This window comes from Populus nigra, chromosome 18 (genome assembly GCF_951802175.1).
Source record: "Populus nigra chromosome 18, ddPopNigr1.1, whole genome shotgun sequence".
Taxonomy (NCBI): domain Eukaryota; kingdom Viridiplantae; phylum Streptophyta; class Magnoliopsida; order Malpighiales; family Salicaceae; genus Populus; species Populus nigra.
This window is the reverse complement of record NC_084869.1, coordinates 13,483,448-13,511,194: the sequence shown is the minus strand read 5'-3', so window position 1 is coordinate 13,511,194 and position 27,747 is coordinate 13,483,448. Positions and strand designations below refer to the sequence as shown.

The 27,747-nt window shown below is 34.1% G+C and overlaps 3 protein-coding genes and 1 pseudogene across 5 annotated transcripts; 1 reads left to right on the top strand and 3 right to left on the bottom strand.

Moving 5' to 3' along the window:
* Positions 1 to 673: 673 nt before the first annotated feature.
* On the top strand, positions 674 to 3,053 carry LOC133677817 (F-box protein PP2-A14-like). The gene is made up of 3 exons (XM_062099943.1): positions 674 to 1,244; positions 1,405 to 1,523; positions 2,471 to 3,053. Exons 1-3 carry the CDS (start codon positions 927 to 929, stop codon positions 2,889 to 2,891), a joined length of 858 nt encoding a protein of 285 aa, XP_061955927.1. The 5' UTR covers positions 674 to 926; the 3' UTR covers positions 2,892 to 3,053.
* Positions 3,054 to 4,186: 1,133 nt separating this feature from the next.
* On the bottom strand, positions 4,187 to 11,492 carry LOC133678061 (probable transcriptional regulator SLK2). 3 transcript variants are annotated; one of them, XM_062100234.1, is made up of 10 exons: positions 11,361 to 11,492; positions 9,484 to 10,692; positions 9,134 to 9,265; positions 8,818 to 8,866; positions 7,376 to 7,590; positions 7,223 to 7,291; positions 6,779 to 6,879; positions 6,080 to 6,173; positions 5,916 to 5,985; positions 4,187 to 5,391 (listed from the first exon to the last, which is right to left on the bottom strand). In XM_062100234.1, exons 2-10 carry the CDS (start codon positions 10,444 to 10,446, stop codon positions 4,481 to 4,483), a joined length of 2,604 nt encoding a protein of 867 aa, XP_061956218.1. In that variant the 5' UTR covers positions 10,447 to 10,692; positions 11,361 to 11,492; the 3' UTR covers positions 4,187 to 4,480. The 3 variants fall into 3 exon arrangements, with proteins under 3 accessions (XP_061956218.1, XP_061956220.1, XP_061956219.1); XM_062100236.1 differs by having other exon boundaries at positions 9,484 to 10,243; positions 11,361 to 11,452; XM_062100235.1 differs by having other exon boundaries at positions 9,484 to 10,499; positions 11,361 to 11,447.
* A 6,281-nt stretch (positions 11,493 to 17,773) lies between these two features.
* LOC133678354 (peroxidase 66-like) lies at positions 17,774 to 20,291 on the bottom strand (annotated as a pseudogene).
* A 316-nt stretch (positions 20,292 to 20,607) lies between these two features.
* Positions 20,608 to 22,149, bottom strand: LOC133678366 (transcription factor TCP19-like). The gene has a single exon (XM_062100654.1). The coding sequence runs from the start codon at positions 22,005 to 22,007 to the stop codon at positions 20,910 to 20,912; it is 1,098 nt and encodes a 365-aa protein (XP_061956638.1). The 5' UTR covers positions 22,008 to 22,149; the 3' UTR covers positions 20,608 to 20,909.
* Between the last annotated feature and the right edge of the window lie 5,598 nt (positions 22,150 to 27,747).

Below are 27,747 nucleotides of genomic sequence, written 5' to 3'. Positions count from 1 at the left end.
TTAATTAGTTTTAGTTTTTAATTTATTTTTGTATATATAATTGTGTATTCTTTTTTATTCTAGTTCGTCTTTAGCTTTATGACACTAGCATCGATCAAATGAATTCCTCAATTATTATTAAAAAAATATATGGTGAAATTTTTATTAACTACTTTGACATAAAAAAAATCCAATATAATTTTTTTTCTTCATCAGAATCCATTATATATATTCCTTCTTTTTTTTTGCATTTTTTTTATAATTTAAATCTACCTACGATCACTTGAATCAATGAATCCCCACACACATTCCTCTCTTGATATCTATCCCCAAAAAGAATTCAAAAAGTAAAGTCCCAATAGAAATCAATATATATTATTCTCCAATTGACTTCAAAATATAAGTGAGTATTATGTATATTAATATATGGATTGGTTGGTTTCCCAATCGCCACAAAACCGTGTGTGGATAATAATATGACATATTTTTCCCTACCAGAGAAATATATATGTATATATTCCATGCACACTCATGTACACGTCCCCTTTTACAACTTCTGATCCTTTGCTTTTATATATATATATATATATATATATATATATATATATATATATATATATATATATATATATATATATATATATATATTCCTTTGAATTAATTAAAAGAAATTAAAAACAGGTTTTTCAATTCTACTTTATCCCTTTTTTCTCCCTTCTAGGCTTGTACTACTCCCATCTTTCTTTCTCTCTCTCTGTCTCTCTTAAAATCCAAAATTCATACCTCCCTCGTACACATGAAGAAAAAGGTTATACATCTTTCTTCAATCTCTCCTCCAAATTGCCAAATGACTTACTACCTCCTCCTCTACCATTAAACACTTGGATTTCTTGATATCAATCTAGGGTATCTTCTTGTTTCTTTTCTTGGATTTTCTCGCTTTCTTCATGGGAGCTGGCTCGTCTAGTTTGGCCTTGGAAAGTGAGGGAGGTTCTTCTCCATTAAGACCTAATCTTGATGATATCCCAGAAAGTAGTGTTGCTTCTATTCTTATGCACTTGGATCCTCCTGAGATATGCAAACTAGCCAAGGTGAACAAGACTTTTCATGGTGCTTCTTTGGCTGATTTTGTGTGGGAAACAAAGCTTCCATCAAACTATAAGTATCTTGTAGAGAAGATTTTAGGTCAGAGTCCTGAGAGTTTGAGCAAGAAAGAGATCTATGCAAGATTGTGTCAACCTAATTGCTTTGAAGATGGCACCAAGGTATATATATCTATATATCCCTCTGATCTCTTCTTTTTTTTTCTTTTTTGCTTTTTTGTAAAATTGCAATAAAATAGATCGCAAATGAGTTAATTAATTATATGCTAGATCTCTTGTCTAATATTTAATGATAAATCTTCGCATGATTAATTTTCTACAGCAAGTTTGGTTGGATAAAAGTAGTGGCAAGATTTGTGTAGCTGTTTCTTACAAGGCATTAAGGATAACTGGGATAGATGATCGAAGATATTGGAATCATATTTCATCTGAGGAATCCAGGTTAAATATTTATATATTCTTTTTTTTTTTTTTTTTTGGAGTTTCTCTATATATATTAAGTAAGATTCATGATCTATCGAAGGCTTCATGATGCGCATCAGTAAGATTTTTGGGATTTTGGATTTAAATTACTGCATCAAAAATCGAGTAAATTCAAGTGAAAAGAGGTCTATGCAAGTTTGTGGTTATCTAGCTATGAACATATAAATTTATAATTTTTTTTAAAAAATAAAAATGGATCACAGTTTTCCCTGATCGAGAGAGTATTAAAATATACAATATCTGGCCAGTAGCAGGCCATTTCTTATGTCTACAATTAATCCCCAGAACATACTGCAAACAGTTGACTAAAAATAATGACTTTCAAGTACTAATTCGCAAGATGGAAAAATATTTATAATATTGAAGACTTTATGCCAATTATTTATTGGAATATTTCTTGCCTTGACTGCTGTGAGAAATTAAATACTTCTTTGGATGCCTTGTGTGCATGACTAAAATAATGATGGAACTTGGATTGTATTGTTTGAAAGTGTGATAGAGTTTATTTTTTAAAATATTTTTTATTTAAAATATATTAATATAATTATTTTTTATAAATTATTTTTGATATTAATACATTAAAAAAATTCAAAAATACTAGAAAATAATAATTTGAAACTTAAAACATTAAAAAACATGATTAAATCGCAATACTAAATACAGCCTAACATCATGGGATCCATTTATAAAATTGAATAAAATTCGTTAAATTTCTAGCTTCCAATGTTTCTAATTTGATGAACCCAAAAACACATTTTTTTTTTCAATGAATAGGGAAAATGTCTTCCAAAATCTTGGGGTTTTCAGCCATAAACAAAAAATTACTATTATTATTATAGTAAGAACTAATTCAAAGTTACAAAAATGCAAGAACTAATTTAGAACTAAATATTGTTGCCGTGTAGGTTCAACACAATTGCGTATCTTCAACAAATATGGTGGCTTGAAGTAGTGGGAGAATTAGAGTTTGAATTTCCAGCAGGAACTTATAGCCTATTCTTCAAGCTCCAACTGGGAAAAACCTCGAAAAAATTTGGCCGACGAGCCTGTAATGTCGATCAGGTTCATGGTTGGGGTGCTAAACCTGTCCGATTTCAGCTTTCAACATCGAATGGCCAGCAAGCCTCATCAGAATGTTACTTGCATCAACAAGGAAACTGGGGGCATTACTGTGTTGGTGATTTTGTTGTTGACAACAAAAATACCCCAATGAAGCTCAAATTTTCCATGATGCAGATTGATTGTACACATACTAAAGGTGGTGTGTGCTTGGATTCTGTGTTAATATGTCCTAGTGAATTTAGAGAAAAGTTGAAGCAATTTTAAGGCAAATGAAATCTTTGTAGGTAGGATTGGTCATGAGATGTTACATAGTAAAGAAATATATTAGGGGGGCAGCTTTAGCTGAAAAATGAAAATGGTGGGTTAGTTTTTTGTGGTCCACAAATATTGTATTCTTGCAAATCAATGTAAATTTTGGATTGATCATGTTCATGTGTTTGTGAAACAATAATGAAGGATGATTATAATATTGAAGATCTGTATGTTAAACTCTCGCCTGTATTATTGGCATCTAATTATGGTCTGAACAAGTACAGAGTATAAGTAACATTTGGTTTATATTCCAGTATAGAAAAGATAAAAAATAATAGAAATAAAACCAGATAAACACTAATTCAACGGACAGTGTAAGATGGAGTTTAAGATGTTAAAATCAATCGTATTACAGGAATCCATTACAAGCATCAACCAATTGGAGAGACAGATCACATACTCAGTTCAAATGCCACAATCTTTTCTCTCTCGCAATCTTGTTGTGAAAAGATTCACAGGACAATAAATTGGAGAGACAGAATCCTTGACTTGAGAAAGTGAAACTCTTTGAAGAAATATATAGTTTCTTTACGTGGGAGATTGTTGTTCTCATGGGGATTTCACTAAACTGGCGGTCTTCTAGGCCCAGTGGGTCCTGTTGTGTCTTCGAGTTTGGGCATAAGAGCAATGGGGACGGGGTGGCGACCGACTGATTTGGAAGGTAGTTCATCTGTAACTTCATGCTACTTTGGCATTCTTATCCAATGGCATTCTACTGATTACGAAGATTAGGGCTTTGCCAGTTGGCCCACCAATTTATTGCCACGTCAGTCATTAGCGTTAATCTTAATTTTGAAACACCAAGGAACATTAATCAAACAAAACCTGAATGAGTGGGAGTGCCACCACTTTGGTTCCAATCCTTTTGACGAGGCAGATAAGGTGACTTGCAGGCCGCTGCGTCAAACCCTAAGGAGGGCAAGATAATGCCTAACAAATGAGAGGTAGGGGAAGCATTTATCTGGTTTCGGTAAAGATAGGAGGAGCTTGAATGGGATAAGATTGATGTGGATTTCGGTGACAAATCCCATCAGCCATACCCTAAAACTGGCAGTCACTTTCCAGTACTCTACAAATGAATCATAGGCATAGTACTAGCCATCTTATTTTGAAGCGATTGGGAACATTTCGGCACAAAGTAGTAAGAATATGGCAATCCACCCAAGACAGGATAAGTGGCTCAAAGCCATAAAGGATGTGGCCCAAAATTCTCATAGATTACATTCTAGACAAGCTTAAATACAATATTGGAGAACTCATTTAGATATCATATTTCCTGTTCCAGTTTTGTCCAATAGATTACACTTGCAAGACTTGATTAAAAAAATCCCTAAAAAGACAAGTTGATGAGAAGGCAAAAGAACAAAAATATAGAAAACCTAAGTACCTACTGAAGTGCAAGTGCCTGATGCCACAACAAATTCCATAATTAGAAAAAGCTTGGGAGGTAGGGGAGAAAGCAGATATTTGAATATTCTGTACAAATACAGATGGCCAACACTCGCTCATTTGAGAGCAAATAACTGGTCCACCTCTGTTAGTCATGCCTTCCAACCATAACCCATGTTATCATCAAGGTCACTGTTAAAAAACCCATTTTCAGTGAACTCGTGGGCAATATCACTAACAATGTCGTCCTGCAGATGAAGATTCTGAGGCAAATCTGGTACTTTCTGGTTAAACCCACTGTTGCCACCAGCTGCTGAAGAATCACTGTTTGCAGGAGCTTTAAAACTGTTGCTCTGGCTTGGTGCAGGTCCTCCTGCACTTACTGACACAGTGGAAGCAGTTGGTGCTGTTGCCATACTGTTGCTTCCAAAACCGAGTCCCATCCTTGCCACACCACCATTCCCACTCTGCCGAGAAATGGAATGTTGTTGGACTCCTCCCCCACTGTTATTGGACATTTCCTGCAGCAATTGGTGGATCATCTGTGGTTGCAATGTCTGGTTGCCATGGGAGGATCGTGGAAGGCTCTGTTGGAGTAAGCTATTAGAGCTCAATGAGCGCTGCTGCAGCTGCTGGGGCTGTTGGGGAGGTGGATGTGGACTTGAAAAGCCACTCACAGGTAAGTTCTGCATGGATCCTTGTATGAAATTAGCAGCTCCTTGGAAGTTTGACGATGGACTCTGATTAGAATTACTGAATGGTGAAGCAGCCTCCTGTTGAAGTGAACAGGAGTTTGAATTCATCGAGTTCTGTCTCATGAGCAGATTTTGGTAGTTTGTTAATGCCAAAGCAGCCTGCGCCGAACCACTCAAAGCACCTCGACCAACCATTTGATTGTTGCTATTGACATGATTGTTTATTCCTGGATGTAATGCCATCAGCTTATTGATGGTGTTCCTATCAGTTGGCAGACCTTGAACACTTGCTAACTGCTCCATTTCCTGCATTTTCTGCATCTGGAGCTTAGCTGCAGTGGCATGTCGAGGATAACTTTTCAAGCCCTCTGCAGACATGGATTCACATCAGGTCTTTATGCAGTCTATGATTGAAACAACATTTTCTCTCATGACCAGAATTAGCAGGCAACAAAAAAACAAAGCAGAATAGTCAAAATGAACCGCAAAATTGTTAGCTGTCTAAGAACTAATATAATAAGGATTGTATAAAAGAAATGAAACCAAACAGAGCCAGTTTCTGATAAAATTCATCCCAGGTAGTGACCTTCATGTTGAATGCAAACATCAGAAAAATCTTAATAAGAAAATTCCTAGCAGCAGATAAGGCAAATATATCAACACGAGACACCCTTTCAGTCTAAAGAAAATTACAACACAGATCATTGCAAATAATAAAGGAAGAAAGAAAAGTAGAAGCCAAAACAGCCAAAACACTCCAATTTTTCTCAACCACAAGATATTAAACTTGAGAAAGCACTGAACTGCATAACAAAATTTTATTCTAAAGAAACCTTCTAGGATAGGGTAAAACACACAAATTGGAATAACACCAGCCACAAAAGGATTTTACCAATAGGCCCAGCTTTTTGCTCCCGACAGAAATCAATCAGATCCTTCATGCTGTTGACAACCTCAGATATCTGTCACACAATGAAGTAAAAATCATAAAACAAAGTAAATTGTAATTCTTCTATCAGTATAGAAATTCAGATCCAGAAAGTGTGAAAGTTATACCTGCAGGCACCGGACATATCTTTTGGAAAAACCCAAATCATTCAGTGACTGCAACTCTAAACTCTTTGCAAGCTGGCGACCCGCTGTCAGAACCCTTTATAAAAGATCAATGTTGGATCAGTATTTAACTGCTAGCCATAATTATAATCCATTCCTTTGCAAACCAAATATTATTTGATAAAGCCTTCAATTAAAATTTTAAAGCTCATTCAAGAGTTGAGACACTGTTTTGTGAATGTCATGCCTGAGGAAAGCTATATGGTTTAATGCTCCACTAGAACATAAAAGATTTATGAGGACCACTGTCTAGAAAGGTAACAGTCTCAGCTGCAAGTTCTAGTCTACAGATTCAAATCTTGAGAGACTTCATCCAAAATGCTCAAGGACACCCAAATTCTCTCTCCACAACTTTCATTTATGCAGGATCAACACTAGATACCTCAAGCACTCATTGTATCATATGAATAGGGGAGCTTGAGTTAGCAAAACAACATAATTATGTCCATCAAAACAACAGGAACATGTCAAATGCTTTTTATTTCAGGAAATATAGCCTCAAGGATGGGGTCTGTGTGGACCTAAGCTCATTAACATAGGAGTGTATTAACTTTATGAGTCAAGAAGCTTCAGCCAGAAAGCTTGCATAAGCAGCACCAAATTGTATTAAGAAAGAATTAAGAGAATGCTCAATTTACTTACATATTGCTGTTTGTTTGCAGATCCTGTTGAGAAACCCCATCAGATCCGCTTTCAGCAATAGTGCTCTGGCATTTCTGCGCAACCTGGAGCAACTGATTCACCTGCAAAAGCACTCACTAGGTTGAACTTAAAAATGTATCTACAACATTCAAAATTGAAGAGGGCTCACATCACAGTGACGAATGATGTGCAATCCAGTAATTGCTATCTAGAACTTCATAGGTGTTATTGAAGATCCACCACGCTTATCCTTGAATGCTTTGGATTAAGAGCATTCACAACCAAACAAAGAGATGACTATTTCAGCCTCTATTTCTCTATTCATTTTCTCATGTTTTTCTTTGGTTAGGGTAACTGTGATGGATCATCTCTAGGAAGCATCACTCCAGAAAAACAAAGAACTAGAGGAACTTTCCAATGAACACAATGTTTCAAACATAGTACCTGTGGTGCAACCACCCTCCGTGGAAGAAGTTCTTCATGGCACCGAGCACAAAATTCCCATGATAATATCTAAAAATGAATAGAAGTACTAGCCAGTTATTAAGAAATTTAGAAATTATCAATACTTGTATCAGAAACGGTGTTCATATTGACCTTTAAGTCAGGGGTGAATATAATACGAAGCCGACCCTCACGAACAACACGAAGTTGCTCATATACACTCTCTTGGACTGCTTTTGCATACTCCAGCATCATTATTCCAGAAGGCAATCTAAATTCACGCGGCAAGTCCAAAAACAGAAGCTCATCAATGACACCACTTCCAAACTTGATTTCATTAAGCCTAGGGAGTACTTCAAAAGTTGCCTCTGCAAAAAATAACCCATAACAAGATCGGAGTTAAATCTCCAGAATAAATGAATCACAAGGATGTTCCAAGTTACACTGGTTACATCTAAGTTGAGGGTTGAACAGGAGCTAGATAGTGGCCCTATGAGTATTTTATGACGAGCAAGAAATATGGAATCATCATGTTATCATGTTAACATTCCAAAAAACAATGAAGAAAAGAACCAAATCACGCATTTTAGCTTTTTAGCTAATGAGCTGCAGATGGCTCTTTGATGATGTTCATATTTTGTTTCATCTACTAAAATGTAGATATTTGAATTTAATAGCCTCAAAAAAGGTGGCTTGTGGAGAGCGCAACAAACCACCATAAACGCTCGTAAACAAGTCAACTTAAAATAGGCAGAAGAAATCTGAGGAAAAAATAACCACCGGTGAGAATTTAAACTCGGGGCTCATCCTGCACAACCCACCTCAGCTAATGCCCAAGGAAAATAAATTAACCAGAAAATCAAAGCACCCAGATATGTCCCGTTCCTTTTTATGAATGACCCTCATAGCAGATAACATAGATACTATACAAGTGCACAAAAAACATACCAAGAGAATGATTATAGATGCAAATTAGGGCCAAAAAGTTGAGTGACCAAAATATTGAACCAGAAACAACCATTAAACATCAAAAGAGCAACAAAAAAAAACTTTTATCAGTCCTGTCATATCCCAATTTTTCACCCCATGCAATCCAGATTTGGAACCCATGCCTGTTTCATTTCATGTCAACAATTATGCTTGATAACCAATGGGAATATGAATTCTCAATTTGAATGTGAAAATAAATTGAAGTTAAGATTATACCATTTGTTTGCATCAACACTCCAATTGACAAGCAATAGTTCCATGAAAGAAAATTGAAGTCAAGATTATGCTTTGTTAATCTTGCCTCCCATAGATTTATGTATACATTACACTATATTGACTTCCATAAAATCATGTAGGGTCAACTCCGAGAGTGACCAGAGTTTGACAGTGTTTACACAAGATACTCAAATTACAAAAATGATTGCACAGAGTAAAAGCATTCAGTAAACTTATGAAGCTAAATTATCTCACACTAACATGCAATTCTTTCCAAAATCAAACCAGTAATTTTCAATGTCATTTTTTACATGAAAAAAATTCCAAGAATTAGAGTGATAATGTTGGGGCACATCATCCATTACTACAAAGCATCACAATTCCCTTACCAAAACCTCTTCCAGACTTGGAACCACAAAGGTCACACTGCCATGCCTCCTGAAAAAAGAAAAAAAAAACTGTTACATGCAGGTGATGACAACATGATGTCTACAAATAAACAAGTGATGACTGAAGCTACTAAATCTATTGCTTGCTCTTAACCAACATATGAAATCACCATGAGAAAATGGAAAAACTAAAGCTCAACAACATCAGGAAAAATAATAGAAATCTATTCACTTGTATCAGTAAGGAGTCCAATGACTTGTCAGTAAAAATTAAATAGAAAAACTTTATTAACAGGAAAAGGACAAAAACACTGACCATAGCTGCCTGGGGGAAAACACCAAGTGCATGATGCCCAACATTCTCGTATAATGACAAGCACCACCTTTTCTTTGCGCGAGGAGAATAGTACTCTGAGACAAATTTACGCCAATATGCAATAGTGTTCTCCTGTTAAAATAATAAAAGTCCATGACAAGATTAAAAACACATTTGTGCTTCAGGAACTGCTTAATTAAAATGAATTTATATATTGGGCAATAAGTATATGAGCATACATATTTACCCAGGGAAAACATGAATTTAGTACGACATCAGAATGCCACAAATATTAATAACGAGGAAAAGGTTATCTGCTATAGAGTTATCAAACAACAGCAAGAACTTACAGCAAGCCGTTGCCGCTGATGATATAGATATTGCATCAAACGACGGGCACAAATACCCCCATCAAAGGGACGCTTGAGGGCAGATGCTGGTTGCATGGCCTGTTGTTGCATTTGCTGCCTCAAATGCATTTGCTGCTGCTGCTGCTGCTGCTGCTGCTGCTGCTGCTGCTGCTGCTGCTGCTGTAACTGGGCTCTCTGCAACGGTGGCATAGATTGGAGAAGTTGATGCTGCTGTTGCCTCAGTCTATGTTGATGAATCAAGTTTTGTAGCTGCGGGTTTCGGTTTTGCAGCTGCATGGAGTCCTGCCTTTGCAGCAGTTGCTGCAACAACTGCTGCTGCAGAATATCTTCATGCTTGATATCCAATCTTGGCTTCTTTTGCACTTGCGATAGACTATTATGGTCTTGAAGAAAGCATCCCTGGCCTCGTGGACCCATGGGAAGTGAAACTTGCCCAATTTGTGATGTGGGCAAGGATGTAGCACTTGAAGCACCGTGTTGTTGCTGCTGATTCTGCAGAACCTGCTGGACATTTCGGTCCTGATGGTTGCCCTGCTGCACCACAGAGGACCCATCAACAACTGATGAGCCTGAAATGCTTATATTATTGGATGAAAAAGACATAGGTGATGCTGGCAAGCGCATATATGACTCTGTATTGATACTTGCGCTTCTCTGCAAATGAGGACCTCCAGAAAGCGCTGAATTTGCATCGGTCACCAAAGAACTCGCCCCAACACTCGGTCCGGAGTTTGCCACACTGTTCAAAACCGCATTATTCATGTCCCCAGAAACCGGACCCAAATTGGGTCGCCCGGTTCCAGGAATCGAATTTGATGAGTTGCCAAATGATGAGCTCAAGTGAGAGTTAACTAAACCCTGGGACTGCCCATCCCCTTGGAAGAAAATTCCAGAACTTGAAGAAGATTGGGCTAAAGCTCCAGCCACTCGAGAAGGTACCATACCAGGCACCGACCCTTGGTGGCCAGAATCTAAGTAGCTCTCCAGAGCCAGCCCTGACCAATTTTTTCAATACTAAATATCCTTAAACCCCTCAGTAATAATAAAATTATAAAACCAAAACCCAGATCAAAATTATAAAACTCACAAAAACCACACAATATAATCAACAATTCGGGCGTCACCAACCAAATTTGAACCCAATATTTTTGTGATCTGTTTCAGCTTTCAACAATTTCTTGTAGGGATCTAAAACAAACAATATAACTCTACATCAGCACTAGCAAAAAGGAAGAACACCAAAAAGAAAACAACAATGAAGACTAATTTCAATTACCACAATTTCAAGAACCAGCTTATCCCTGAAAAAACCCTAATTACCTCACAAAAAACCTAATCCTTGGCTAAATTTAGTAACAATTACAACACTACCTAAGCCCCAAAAAAACCCAAATTTAATCATCTTTTGTTAAACCCCCCTTCAACCACAACTCAGAAAACCTAATTTCCTAAATTATCCCCAAGAAAACCCTAACTTTTTTAGCTAAGCTTTAGCTACAACAACCACACTACCTAACTAAAACCCAAAAAGACTCTTAAATTTATCACGTAAAACCCCTATAATCACTAATTATATGTTATTAACAACTAATCAAGCTTAACCACGACTTAATTACTCACATTCAAAATCAAGAACTCAAAAAGATCCTCACTTTAATCAAAATCAAGCTCTTAATTGTCGCTTAAAAATCAACAGATCAAAAATTAGAACAGACACAAAAAAAAGGTTGCTTTTTTTGAGCTCAGAAGATCAAAAAAACAAAAAAAAAATCAAAAAAGAAATATACTTCAAATAATAATTTGTTTTCCAGGAAAATAAATACATAATAAAATCAAAAGATTACTTTGCTACTGACCTTGAAACAGCAATCTGGATAAAGCGAAACGCAGAATTTTTTTGGCTAATTCAGAAACCGAAAAATCAGAGAGAGAGACAGAGAGAGACAGAGAGGAGAAAAGGGAAGGAGCTGATTATATACCTAGCGGGAATTGAAGCACGGAGAATGACCGGCTGTACTGGTAAGGGAATGTGTTGACGGGTTTTGCCGGTGATAATTGGACACGTGCTGGTTTTTGGAGTGGGGAACCGTGATCGATTTTTTGATAACGCGTGGCGACGCGAGGTTGGGGATGATGTGGCGTGGTTTTATTGGGTTATCGTGGAGGTTCAGTATCGTCTATGATGAGGGCGTGTAGCTTTTTGGTACGTCTCTTCGAGGCAAATATCCAGTGTGGTCAAGTCGTGTGTCGAATTAAACGTTTTTTTTTTAACATTGGTAAGCATCTTCGACCATGTTCTTGACATAAGACGAAGAATTCGGATGTAGTACGGTAGATTAAAAAAAACGTATATTTATTTTAAAAATATTAAATTAATATTTTTTATAATTTTAATATATTGATATAAAAAAATTAAAAAATATTAATATATTTAAATAAAAAATATTTTTAAAAGACATTTTACACCATGATATATACCAAACACCCATTGAGTTGAATCTAAGAAAATTGATAAAATATGGGATTTGTGAAAAAAAAATAAAAAATTTATCTAAATTGAAGATTGTAACATAACAAGTGGATTTATTTAACATAACAAGTGGATTTATTTAACATAACAAGTGGATTTATTTAGTAGCTTGTTTGAAAGTTTAAAAACTTTGAAAAGTTGTTATTTTAAATTTATTCTTCCTAAATACGTGTTAGTGATATTTAAATATTATTAGAGTTGATATGTTAAATGATACGTGTGTGTGTGTGTGTGTGTGTGTGTGTGTGTGTGTGTGTGTGTGTGTGTGTGTAACATGTTATAAGATTATAAAGTGTGTGGGTTTTTTTTTTATCCACTTTATTATTCATCCTCTCATATTTAACTTTAAATTTTAACATTGAGATTTTTTAGAGTTTTCAATAGGATTGTTAAACTTTTTTTTTTTTGCATAATTAAGCCTTTTTTACATAGTTTTGAAACCCAACCCAGTGATCGATCTGGTCTAATGATCGGGTCATGGGTCAAATGGATTGACCCAGGTCAACCCAAAAAAATAAAAATCAAATAAAAACATCACGGCCAGAGACTCAGATGTTTTTGACAAATCAAATAAAGACTTCTATAGTACAATTCCCCTCTCTTATCCCTCTCTCTTCAATTCGCTTTCTAACAACAAATAAGTGATTCTGCATATAACAAGAAAACAACAGCAATGTAAAGAGGAAAAGAAAATCATAAAAAGAGAGAGAAAACATATGAGCGTCGAAACAGAAAACAATAGCAATCGCGCATCAATGATAATGCTGATATTCACGTATGGAACTTTGAAGAGGGGCTTTTCCAATCATGTCTTGATGCAGGATCTGATCTAAATCGGGGATGTTGTCTTCAATGGAATCTACAGAACCGTTGACAACTACCCGCTTGTCTGTGGGCATTACAGGGTCCCATTCCTTCTCAACCTTCCATACACCACCAGGTCTCACTTGGTCACCAGCGAGTTATATGTTGTGTCGAGGCAGGGGTTGTCCAGGTTTGATGAATTGGAGGGAAAAGGCGGGATCACTACGAAAGGCTGCCGATAAGGGTAGAGCCCATTGACAGAGGGGACACCGTGTTTGGGGTGGAGACGTATTATGGGCACAGGAGCTATGGATTGAAATTGCCTTTTTTAATTAGGTTATCTCTGTATGGCGTCTACAATTCTGCAGCATTGGTTTTCATCGTTTTGGCCTTTTAATTACGAGTGAGATCATTACAAGAGGCTGCCGATAAGGGTAGAACCCATTGACAAGGGGGACACCGTGTTTAGAATGGAGATGTATTACGGGCACAGGAGCTATAGATTGAAATTGCTTTTCTTTAATTAGATAATCTCTGTATGGCGTCTACAATTCTGCAGTGTTTGTGTTCATCGTTTTAGCCTTTTAATTAAAAGGCCAAAACAACGTCGTTTCATGGCTATGTATATAAAAAAAGAGGCCAGGTTTGCCTGGGTTCCGGGTCGACCGGGTTTTACCTGGCCAACTTTCAGGCGGGTTTTTATTTAGACCTAGACCGGTCCCAAGCCCGGGTCGACCCGCCGGGCCAGTTCGGGTTTCAAAACTATGCTTTTTTAGCCTAAATTTGAGATCAATTATATTTTTTTTAGGGATAATGGTTGAATTGAAAAGGAAGAGTTTAAGTGAAAAACACGGATAACATTGGTGGTGGCTCTACAATTTGTTTGAAAAAGTTCATTTTAGTCCCTACCTTTCTGATCTATTAGGTATTTGATCCCTATAATTTTTAAATCCTATATTTTGATACCATATTTCATTTTTTTAAGATTCTTTTTCAATGGAGGAGAAAGGAGGGGTCGTTGGATTTCGGTTTAAAAAGAGAAAGTTTCCTAAGTGTTTCAAGTAAAGAGAGGTTAAAAATAAGCTTTTGGGTTAAAAAAACAAGAACTTTATTTTTTCAACCACCACATAGATTCTAGGCAATTATAGATTAGGCATTGTCTACCAAGACAAATGACGCATCATTTATTTTTTCAGCAAAGAATGGCGCAAAAAACATGTCATTCGCCCTATTAACTTCAAAAAAATATAAATAAAGATCAGTGTGTGGGCTTTATCATTGTGGGCAACGTGGCTTACCATGCCCACAACACCTGGACTCATAGTTTTTAGTCCCGGCCAAGTCTAAGGCACGGGTTCCGGGTTTTGACTGGGTCGCCCGAGTTAATTTTTTAAAAAATTAAAATGACGTCGTTTTAGTAAAAAAACAAAAGTCAACGGGTTGCAAACGAGTTTTTGTTCGGGTCAACCAGGTCGCCAGGTCATACCGGGTTTTTCCTTTCCCTATTTTTTCTTCAACTCGGCCTGGTTCCAGCCCCGAGTCCCGGGTCGACCTGCTAGGCCGGGTTTCAAAACTATGCCCGGGGTCATTCTTTGATTTTTTTTATTTTTTATATAATTTCCTTTTTCTTAAATTACTCTTTGTTTTATATGTATTTTTAAAAATAATTTTTGCATTTATGTTTTGATTAATACCCCTTCATTTTTAATTGTTTTTGGCTTATTTAACCCTTTTGAAATAACAATTATTTTTTTATTACATTGAGTGTGTTTAATTATTTTTATGAGATTAGTGTGATTCATTTATAAATTTTTTTATATATGTTTAATATAGGTTAAAATTATTTTAAAAAATGTTTTATTTTTTTACAATATTTTTAATATGTGTAACCTTACATAGACTGTTTTCCATTTATTTTATTCAATACATTTTATATATGTGTCAATTTTTGTTACAAATTAATTTTTATAAATAAATTCATTAAATATAATCGGGTAAATGAACCGTATTACACTATTAAATATCTTGGTCTATATCCATATTTTAATTTTTCAGATTTTAATTTTGTTATTGTTAATAACTTTTTATTTATTTATATAAATAATTATGGTTTATTTGATTAGAAGTTTGCATAAGTTTTTTTTATATACTTTATATTGTTTTTAGAAAATAACCTTCATACCAGGTATTTTAAAAGAAAAATTTATGACCTGCGGTGGCGCGAAGGTGAAATAGCTAGTGTGTATGTCCATGGTGTATTTTGTTGAATTTAATGACGCAATCCCATGTATAGAATAGAAAAATTATTGATACACCAATCATTAAATGCAAAATCATTTTAGTGAAAATCTTTAACAATTTAGTTTTTTAAAAACAAAAACTAGAAAGACTAAAAATTAAACAAAATATATCCCATAAATTATTTTAAAATAATCATAGCAAGATAATCCTGTCATAAGAAAAAAAACTTAAATTTTTTACGGTTAAAATTATCTTTGGATTATTAAAATTTATATAATGTTTTTATATTATTTTTTTTTAATTATCATTCATATTCACATATTAGTTTGGACATTAACTAAAACTAAATTTTTGTCTCATATATTTTAAAATTATACTTTTCACATTTATTTATTATTATGTTTTGCTTGTATATGAATTCTAAGATTCAAACTCAATAAATCTAAAAAACATTAAACTAAATATTATTGACCACTTGTATCTTTTGCTTGCATGAAAATGACTGGGTGGTTGAAATCAACGCTTTATTTAGTGCTGAGATTATACTTAATATTAGTTTTAAAATTACTTTTTATTTAAAAATATATTACAATAATATTTTATTTATTTATTTTTAATATTAGTAAATAAAAAAACTAAAAAGTATTAATTTAAAACTATAATAATAAAAAATTTAAAAAATATAATATAATCGCACTCTCAAACCACATATTAAGTTTAAAGCTGTAGAATAAAAAAACTTTGTTGATTTGTTTGAAACTGTGGTAAATATTCTTTTTTAAAATATTTTTTACTTAGAAATCTATTAAAATAATTTTTTTATTTTTTAAAATTTATTTTTTATATTAGTATATTAAAATGATATAAAAATAGTAAATTTTTTTAATTTAAAACTAAAAACAATTAAAAAATTTTAAAAGTATAGTTGGACGATAATAAAATAACAAAGGATGCCTTAACCTGCGAGGATAAAGGAGGGAGATGGGCAGATTGACACGTGGGATAAAAAAGTAAGAGGTCACTTTAGTCCCCACTCCCTAATAATTATTATCTGGATTTCAAATCAGTCCTTAAAAAGTTAGTTTTGCATAATTTAGCCTCCAAACCACCCTTAATTTGTAAGATTATTTTCAACAAATCATTAATGTTTGGGGTAATTTAAATTATTTCATTACAGACTTTATTTGAAATCTTGAACGACAACTTGAGAATATAATCACTTATCAACTAGAATATAAAGAATAATTATTTTTATGTTTTTATTAAGTAATTTAATTAATAAATTAGTTTCTCAAACTCACATGTTAAATCTTTGAAATGTTAATAATATTATCACAAAATATACATCTTTTATTTTTATTTTTATGTGAAAATATGTTTTTAAAATTGTTTAGAACACATATATAATCCCAAATTAATATGAAAACACCTCTCACTATTAAGAGAGAAAAATCTAAATTATACTAAAAATGCTAATATTTTGATTAATAACTTCTTTCCAAAAAATGCTTAGGAAAGAAGTATATTAGAATATTCAATTTGATTAATATGGAGTGTGTATGTTTGTGTATAGCATCCTCACATCTTTTTAAAGGGTGAAATTAGTCCCATTCAGGGTTTGTGGTTGTCCCTTCTAATAAATACGTTTCCTGAAGATCGAATTTGTATTCCTATCTTTACAGGAATATAGTAATACTTTAACTGTTAGATCAATAATATAATACATACTTTAAACATTCAAAATGATACCTTTGAATATAAAATTTAATATGACAATTAATTTCATTGAAGTGTTTTTATATTTGGTCAATATGCATGCATGACCATGGGGAATAGTTGATTTATTCAACTGGTACACCTAAAACAAAAACACTAGAACAAGAATAATTATACTTATAAAATTTGACTGGATAATTCATCTGGATAAGATCTGTTTTATAGGTAAGGAAGTCAATTTTAATTTTTTTAATATCAAAATGATATTATTATTTTGATAAATAAAAAAATATACGAATGAAGAACCTAATTTTAATCAAGTTAGCAGGTCTACCTAGATGTTTTACAGAATCAATTTGATTTTTTCCTTTTATTTTTTCTTTGATTCAGGTTAGTCAAATTCCATATTGATCTATTGACCGATCCATATTTTACAATTTTTGGAATAGATAACTCACACATTAATAACCTACAATATCATCTTTAGTTGATTTTTTCAAATGGTACACCTCACAAAAAAAACATATAATAATAATATTTATAATTATAAAAATTAACTTGAGAGTCAACATGAAACAAAACTTGATTTAAGGGTTGAATTAAAAAAATAATTAAAAAAATACTAAAATAATATTATTTTGACAAAACTAAATCGATAAATTAAGTGCAAGGTTTTAATTGAAAATCTGGATTTTTAATCAAGTCAATCTAATTTTTGTTTTAATTTGGATAATTAAATTTTAGATCAACGGGTTAAGTGAAACAAAGTTTTCCAACTATGAAAATAGCTGATTTATTCAAATTTAGAGGCGACTCATACATGAATAACCTTAGAATGCCAAATTTAATCCAAAACATATCATCTTCAAGGGAAGAATTATCTGGAACAGCTTCTGTTCACGGAGCTGAAATGAACTCCCGATGGTCTTTGTGTTCTTGAAAATTTTTCGCCTGGAACTGTACTCACTTCCCTCTCAATTAAGGGACCACTCGGCACTTAAGTCTCACTTCTCCGTTTTCAATCACCCCGACATTTCCAACTTTTACTTTTACCATTGATGCTGCAAATCCTCTGAAGAACAAACTTTGATCCCTGGCAAATTATTCAACAATCCATCTTGTTGATCTGTTCCGAAGACACCTTTTCCTTCTATAACTCTCTTGTAATAATCATTATCGAAAGTTGATGAGGCCGGCCTAGTCTAGGAATTCTCCTGCATTATCATCCTTGTTTGGTTTAGGTCATTTCTTCTTTAGATTCTTGGCGAACTGAGTATTCATGCTTGGATCAACATCATGAACTGAACTAAAGTTTTGAAGTCGAGCTAGCTTCAAAAGAAGAGCAACGTGAGAATCCTAAAGTATGACCTCCTGATAAAGCTACCAAGTCTTTGACACCTAGACCTCTCTAGACAAAGCTTTGAATTAGCTGTGTAACATCGAAGTTTGGAGCTGGTAAGTTGATTGTATCATTAGCTTTTGACACCCTTCCATCTTTCCTTCATGTCAGCACATTCCAAGAAGGTCCTCCAGACTGATGAAAACGTCACAAGTGAGATGATATTAGAAGAAAACTAAACAATATTATTCCATTTAATCATATATATATATATATATATAATATTTATATATATATGGAGATGCATGTAAGAAAGTGTTGGAAGAGTTTGTTTTCTTTTTACCATGGCTACTACATCTCTCGCTGCTATGGCTATGATATCAGCACATGAAAGTACCATGCGTGGTTAAGCCATCTCGAGCTTAGCTTTGGCATCATCAATCACGTAGAATGATCGAACTGAGACGTTGGGAGGGCCATCTTTCTCTGCTTGGTTTCCAGGAGTAGAATCCAGCAAAATCGATGCATCACATCCTGTATCAAGAAGTATTCCAGTAAGATCATATAATATGCATGTACTGTTTTCTACATTGGCTACTCGGTGTAAAGACTACTATCATGTATTTGTTTACATGTGCCAAGAGAGGAGTTACGTACCCTTACGAAGCAGTCATGGAAGAACATCCTAAGGAAATGAGCTGGGACTTTAGGATCATGCATGGAAGCATTAAGAACTGTCTCTAAAATTATTTTCTCTGCTTGTGGACATGTTTGATCATAGTGATGAGAATCAAGCGCAGCTTTTGAAGGTGAGATCAAGATTAAGAGAAGGAAACTAGTTGCTAAAGACGATAAGATTGTTGCGAAAGCAGCCATATTTAGTCTTTCGATTCTAAAGGTAGAAGAATGTATATCTAATCATGATTTGAACGTCCATGGAGGTAGAGCATATATATACATAGTAGTCAGCAGAAACAAACACATAAAAAACAAGTTTTCATCTAGATTGTATACCCTTTCAAGTTGCTCAAGAGCATTATTCAAGTCCTACAATGAACAGAAGTGTTAACTTTAGATTAAAAACACACCAAAAAAAAGTAAAATTAAAAATAAATTAATATTTTTAAAAAACACTGTCACACTACAATAACAAATAAATTAGAAGAGGGTAGTGTATGGGAGGTGTTCTGTTCTCAAGTCAAATCTGCTAACCATAATTGAACTACACAGAGAGTTTGGATCCATGGAGGGTCGAATCTAAGGAGCTATCATAAAGAAATTAAATTGCAAATATATCAATTTAAACTTGAGTAGGAACCAATGATTAAAGCAAAAATATCAATGTATTATTTTTTATAATACTGAAATGATAATATATTACATCAACCTCATAAAACAATATAAATCTAAACAAACTAACTTGTAAAACCCGTGATTTGTGTCACAAGACTGAGATAATTTTATAAAAAACAATCTAAAAAAAAGACAAAGCCTAATTGATAATCAACTAAATATTAAAGATGTTAAAACTCGAAAAAAAAAAGCTAATTAAAAAAATAGGTAAAAAAACTTGATTTAATAAGGTTAACTTATCAAACCTATAATATAGATCATGAGACTAAGATAGTTATAAAAAAAGCAAACCACAATAAATTATGAAATTTATAATAAATTAAGTGTTGAGTAGTGAAATAAAAAAATATAGATTTTTTTTTAAAAAATATTATTTTGCAAAAATGTTCTGACTGGGATATGACTGAAACTTTTGAAACAAATCAAGACTCGAAATAGATTAATTTTATTTGGGTTGGATTTGTTTTTTTATTTATTATTAACGTGGTTATTTAGATCAGTTTATGTATATCTTGATTAATCCTATAAATTTTAAAATTAATAACTATATAAATCTCTTATATCCTTCAAATTTATAAAACTTAAATAAACAACTTTAAACAAATAAATTTAAAATCCGAACAATTAATCATTTGCATTATATTCTTATCTTCTGTCATTTAAACAATAACCACCGGACATTAGGAAACAGAATCGACAGCCTTGTATTTTTTTAATTTAATTAATCCATCGGTCCTCTTCAAATCAACACCACATGCCTAAAAATCAGTGGGACCCACCTTGCATGTGCAAGGCAAACCTCATGTAAGCCTGTTCGGTGAAAAAGGATTTTTATTTTTAATTTTTTTGCTTTCAGGGATTTTTCTTGCATTTGGTAAAGATATCTTAAGCTTGTAAGACTCTTCGAGATCTAACTTAGAGTTCAAGACCAATGTCAAAATAAAAGGAGATAAAGCTTCAGTTTTGATACAAAAAAATACAAAAAAATCTTACTTAAAATTAAATCCAATTCAAATCAAGTTCGAGTGAATTTACGTGTCATCGAATTAATCCATCAAAATTGATCAACTTTGTAATTATGATTTTAAAATGTTTTAATATGTTATAACATTAAAAAGAATTAACATTATTACCACACATTTTATTTATTTTTTTGCTAAAAATGCTCAACTTTTCCCAACATACCATACAGGTTGACCCAGGAGAAATGAATCAATGATAAGAACAAAGTGAAGACAAAAGGGCTTAATATCCAAAAATCCCACAAAGATAACATAAACAAAACCAAATTAAAAACCATGTTCTTGTCCTAGAACCTAAGAACAAAAAAAAAAAAAAAAAAGCTGCTCCCTAATCGTAAAACACCATCTCTACCGCATTAACATTTGTGTTGGCCCCCCAAGTTGATTAAACGCAAGCCAGTCATCTCAAAATGCAAGATTCTGAACATGGTGCTTGTTGATGATCATGATTCACAGGATGGCCCAGATATTGAAGCACCTTCTTATCATAAATCTCCAAAGAAAAATCCCTCAACATTTGTGAACCACCACCGCCGCCGCCGCCACCAGTACTGGCACTCGTGGTACTTGATCCTGAGCTTGAAGAACTCATTGACCCAATGTTATTAGAAGGTGACCCACCTGACCCCAGTGACTCACCCCCACCAAAACCAACACCAACATTACCAGCCGATTGGACCCCAGGCTGCATAGCAGAAACAAGGCTAGAAATAGGCTTAGCAGCCATATTAAAAAATGGGGTTGTACTGGCAGCAGGAAAAGCCCAAAATCGAGCCTGATTAGACTCACCAACACCAACACTACTCCCTTGTGGGAACAGAAGAGTCCCCATTGGCCAAATTGGCACCAACCCTTGTGGACTTGTACTAGCAATAGGAGCCAAACCTGAAGAAACTGAATTCTGATGAGCGGCTTCTGTAAGATCAACAAAATCACTATTACAAGGTCTCCTACGTTTTTTATTAGGCACCAAACCATCAGCATCAATGTCCGCTTCAGCTGTTGTTCTAGCTGGTGTTTCAGTTGGGATTTTTAATGTTCCATTAACAGAAACAGCAATAGCAGGTACTGTACCTGTACCTGTTGCTTCAATAATTGCTGGCTCTGCGTGTTCAAGCAACCATCTTATTGTCTCACCCTCAGACTTGTGACCTAGTTCTCGAGTTAACTGAAAAATCCTGGCTGCACATGTTGCTGGCATCCGAACTCTCCGTCCTCGACCTTCTACTTTTGTGTGCCTGTCTTTTCTGTTCCTCTTTGCTGCAATTACCACTTGCTGTTGCTTTCTTTGTACTTGATGTAAAACAAGAGAAGAAGAAGAAGAACCGTTGTTGATTCTTTTATTGTTGTTGTGTTCCTCAAATTCTTGGCTTTCTTCTGGGTCTGTTAAGGTCTCGTCTTTGAGTTCTGGTTGGCTAGAGAGATTTGCTGTGGTTATGCTCTGTTCTTTGTCTATTTTTTCCATGGTACGGTGGTGATGATGGGTTGGTGAGTCCATGGTTAAACAAGAAATTGAGAAAAAAATAGAAAAAATGAACAAGGACCCACGAAAATATTGATGAACCCAGATGGAATCAACTCTAATTTTAGTGAAATTCAAAAATTTCTTTAAACCCTAGCCCCACTTATCTTTGCAGAGAGGGGCCCTCAAACCAGATTATATATTTGGGGAAGAAGAAGAATCAATGGATGGGATTGTGACACGTGGTGAGACCTATCTTGGATAAGATGAAGATGAACTTGAACTGTTTGCGGTGTTTTTTCAATTTGGTCAAGATTGGTAAGTAATTAATAATTATTTTTTAAATTACAATTTTGTGGTGGTTGAAAATTAGATATATCAATTCAATCTATTATCATAATAAGGAGAAATTCATTTCTAAAACTCTCATCAATGTGATAATATCTTCCATTGATCCATTTGTTTGTAAGAAAACTAATTTGAATTATAAAGAATAATTATTTTCTTAAGATATAGGATGATACTAGATTATTGATTCGTATTTTGTTGCAGGTTAGATCAAATAATTTTTTAATACAAAACAATATCTAACTGTTAATAATATCTTTTCTGGTATAATATTTTTTATTAATTGATTTAATGTTATCCTGTTGACTTGACAAGTCTAAAAATAACTAAAATGGACGGTAAAAATATAATTTGACTCTAAATAGATATTTAAGATGATATTTTTTTTATATAAATATTGAGATAATAATATATTTGATTGATGGAGGTCAACCCAAGTTGATATGTCAATTTACATGTTGGGACATGAGATCTTAATAACTCCCTAAAAAACAAATTAAAACAACTTATGAAACTCAATTTTTAATAAATTCAATGTTAAAGAATAAAATTAAAAAAAATCAATTAAAAAAAGAACAAAAAAAACTTGAGTTAATCTGGGTTAACCTAGCAAACTCTCGACTTGGATCATGAAATCAGGATAAACTAATAGAGAGAAAATTAAAATAAATTATAAAGCTTAATTCTCAATTAACTTAGTGTTGAAAGTTGAACTTGAAAAAAGATTCAATTAAAAAATAACTCTAACTCTTGTTAACTCGTTAAATCTATGACCCGAGTTATTAGAAAATGATAACTTGATAGAAAGAAAATAAAAAAAAAATCAAGAAGCTTAATTTACAAACAACCCAATGTTAAATGATGAAATTAAAAAAATTCAATTAGAAAAAAGAAAAAAAAATCGAGTCAATTTATTTAATTAGTCAAATATATGGTTTGAGTTATATAACCGAGATACTCTAAAAAAAAATTATAATGAAAGGATGAAATTATAAAATGCAATATCCAATAAACCTAATGTTTAAAGATAAAATTAAAATTAAAAAAAAACTAAAAGAAGGAAAAAAAATATTTTAGTGAATATTATTTTATAAGGAGAGGCACAATAAAATCCCTTCATTTTTTAGTTTTTTTTAAATTATTTTTTTAATAGAATTTGTATGATCTTATAATTTAAATATAGTTTTAGAGGGCTAATTAGCAAAGTTGTTTTAAATAAAAGACACATTAAAATAAATTATATCAATATTATCTTAATTACAAGCCAATCCAAAATAATGAACTTTTAGGTGGTGTGATTTTAAGAAACTCATTTCTGATTATTGTTGATTTAGTGTATGTTATAAAATTGATTTTTAATTAAAAATATATTAAAATATTTTTTTATTAGCATATTAAAAATATAAAAAATATTATTTTAATATTTTTTCAAACAAAAAAAATATTTCAAAAGAAATTTAGTCAAAATATGGAAAACCATAAAAGTAAATAACACCTTAATTACAATCAAAGGTGCAAACACATCACCTCGTTACTTAATTATTAGTGACAACATATTTAAATTTTGTTTGAATATGATGTAATTATAAAGTAATCAATTTTAAATCTAATCCTTAAAAGTAAAAACACCTAATACAGGATTTGCTCTTAGAGAAAACAAATATATCATCTCCAAAAAAAAAAAAAAATTCTCATTTTTTTTTTGAACTTTATACTAATGACGAGAGGTTAGTAACTCATTCTCATGTTAAAAGGGATCTTTCACTAAGAATATTACAAATTACATCATAATTATTAAGATTAAAAAAAAAACTGAAAAAATCAGAGATGAGAATATTCACTGTGAATATATGATTCACTCACAGTCCACAGAAAAATATCAAAATGTCTGAATGCCTAAACAAGGAAGCAGATATTGTTGCAAAGATTGTGATCACGTTAATTATGTGTTTAGGCCTGATAAACACTTTCTTGATGCAGCGTGTATTATCTCCTACTGAGATGAACCAGAAGACATATATTACTGCGGATCATGTGGCTTTAAATGCTGACAATGAGCAATAGCACATTAATAAAAAGGCTTTAGATTGGTTCGAAGAACTTCCAATTGATGGTCAAGTTGATTTCTATCATCTGTTAATTTGAGTCTGGGATCAAGAGAACAGCTATCGATGGAATCAAAAGGTGAAAATGGGGATTAAATTAATTCTTGGATTGATTGAATAATTTATAAATAAAAAGAGACGGTACTATTGCTCACTCAAAGCTTGAACTAAGATTGTCATGTGATTTTTCTTATAATATTCAAAACTTTGACTTTTGGCTTTGAGACTTGCATGGAATTGATGTCTATATTATTATTCACAGGTGTAATGGACTAGCCATATGCACATGTATGGAAGTTCATTTAGGTTTAGGGTTGCGGCCTGCTGTTAAGGATGAGCTAGTTGTGCTCATAAACTCAAAAACCACCATATCATCTCATGAAACTTTTCTGACATAATTGACATGCATGGCTTGCTGAATGTTTTACACAAAAAAACTTCAATTTTTATTAGATTCTGGAAATTAACTATCCATTTAATTAAGATGATCCAGTATTTTCTTTTAATTCAACTGTTATTCCATGCTCATTTTTTGTTGGCTTTACATTATCTGAACCTTGATTCTTCAGTTTTGGGTTTCTCATATTCAGGAAAGAATTATTTTACCCTCTAAAAGATGAAAAAGACGCGTATTTTCAGTTTGGGAGTTCATAAAAGGATCGAGTGAGCAAAGCTTCTCGAGGAATGCACTCCTCTAAATTTTGCCTTGACATATATAGCAAGTGACACGCCCTCATCAAATCGCCTCATTGATGCCATTGCTAGCCACTATGCTCCGGTCATCGTCAGTGATGACTTTGAGCTCCCTTATGGGGATGTCATTGATTACTATCTATTCTGCATATTTGTTCCCACATCAGATGCTGTTGAAGAAAAGTTCCCCTTAAATCTCATCAGGAGTATTAAGAAGGATCAACTAGAATGGCAGAGGTTGAAAGAGGTAGAAAAATTCTTTGAGTTCCAATATCCATCAAGGGAAGGTGATGTAATTCAAATGATATGGCAAGTTGTAGCGAGAAAAGGTAACGAGAGCATTGTGTTACTGGATGCTTTATCCAATGTCAGAAAATGAAGAGATTATTATTCTGATTCGAATGCAGCATGTAGTTGGACAGGTTTGCCAGATCTGTGGGATACTATTAGAGACCTAGTCGAACCCACTAACAATACAGTTAATCTCAGCTTATCCACTACTGCAGAAGGAGATAAGGATCAGGCTAAGATCACTTCAAGTGTATCTCAACTTTCATAGTTTATCCCTTACCCGTTTGTATATAATTATCTCTTATTATAAATACAAGAACAACGCCTGTGTTATGGCATTGCAGTGAACATATTATAACATTTACATGGTATCAGAGCCCACCTGACGTACGTCAAAATCTTCCTCTTCTTCCTCCATCATCATGTCTGCAGTAGCAACCCTCTCCTCCACTCAAACCCCTCCTTTGATCACCTTCACCAACTTCAATCCTGTTAAACTCACTCGTTACAACTATCCCTTATGGCTCCCTCAAATTGTTCCTCATCTTAGAGGTGGAAATCTCTTCGGGTATGTAGATGGCACCACTCCCCCCCTCACCATCCACTGTTTCTTCCATAATTGATAGTGTTACTATCACTTCTCCGAACCCTGCCTTCTTACATTGGACCATGCAAGATCAAATCATTCTTGGTGCCATAAATTCCACTCTCACCGAAAAAATGCTCACTCATGTTACACGCTGCACCACCTCCAGATCTGCTTGGACAACATTGGAGACACTATTCACGTCCCAATATCGTGCACGCACCATGCAGGTTCACTATCAATTGGCCACCTTAAAAAAAGGAAGCTCCTCTGTTGCTGACTACTTTCAACGGTTCCAGTCTCTCACTAACTCCATGGCCACCGTAGGTCAGCCTGTTAATGATTTTGAAATGATGGCTTTCCTACTTGCTGGGTTAGGACCCAATTATGATCCCTTCGTAACGTCAGTTACAACTCGTGTTGAACCCCTGTTTGTGGAAGAAATCTATGGCCATCTCCTTTCTCATGAACTCAGACTTGAGCACCATCACTCATCCATTGACCTCTCTGTCACTGGGGCTCACTATGCTGCCTGTGGAGGAAATTCTTTCCGACCTCATCGTAGTGGCTACAACTCCATCCTTGGTGCCCCACCTTCTGGAAGGGGGCCTTCAAGACCATATTCCAACCGACAGTCACGTGGCAGGGGGCGCAACACTCACTTCTTTCCTAGCCGTGGCTCTTCTCCTCGCCCTGTTTGCCAAGTCTGTAATCGTGTGGGACACATCGCTCTTGATTGTTCTAACCGCTACAACGAGTCCTTCACTAGAGACTTCCCTCAGCCACCACAGGCCTACCTTTCAGCTCCTTCTCATGGTCCTGATCTCAATTGGTATCCAGACTCCGGTGCAACTCATCATGTCACTTCTGACATGAAAAACCTTAACCTCAAGTCTGAAGAATTCCATGGCCCTGATCAGATACGAATTGGCAATGGTAAAGGGCTATCCATTCATCATATTGGACACACCCGTCTCTTTTCTCCAAATCTTCACTTTGACCTTCTTAATGTTCTCCATGTTCCTCAAATTTCCAAGAATTTATTATCGGTTCATAAATTCACATCTGATACTAACACCTTCTTTGAATTTCACCCAAATTATTTTCTTTTGAAGGATCGATGTTCGAAGAAGTTGCTGCTTCACGGCCCGAATAGTCATGGTCTCTATCAATTTCCATCTTTTCATCATCAAACATCCCCTTCCGCTTTAATTGGTGAGCGTGTCTCTCTTCCTCAGTGGCACTCACGACTTGGCCACCCTTCCCTCAAGCTAGTCAGAAAAATTCTCTCCTCCTTTCAACTTCCAGTTTCCAATTCCACAATCATTGATCCATGCTCCGCGTGCCTCAGCTTCAAGTCCAAACAATTACCATTCTTTGCATCTCTCTCTTGCTCCACCTGTCCTTTAGAGCTCATTCATACCGATGTTTGGGGTCCTGCTCCCATATGCTCTAAATCTGGTTTTAAATATTATGTTTCATTTTTAGATGATTTTAGTCGATACACTTGGTTGTATCCCATTTATTGTAAGGGTGATGTCACTAGAATTTTTCAAAAATTTAAAAATTATGTTGAATGCTTTTTCAAGGAAAAAATTCGTACAGTCCAATCTGATTGGGGTGGTGAATACCGCCCCTTTCACACACTCCTTCAATCTCTCGGTATCTCCCATCGTGTCTCTTGCCCACACACACATTAACAAAATGGCAAAATTGAACGCAAACATCGACATATTGTCGAAACAGGCCTAGC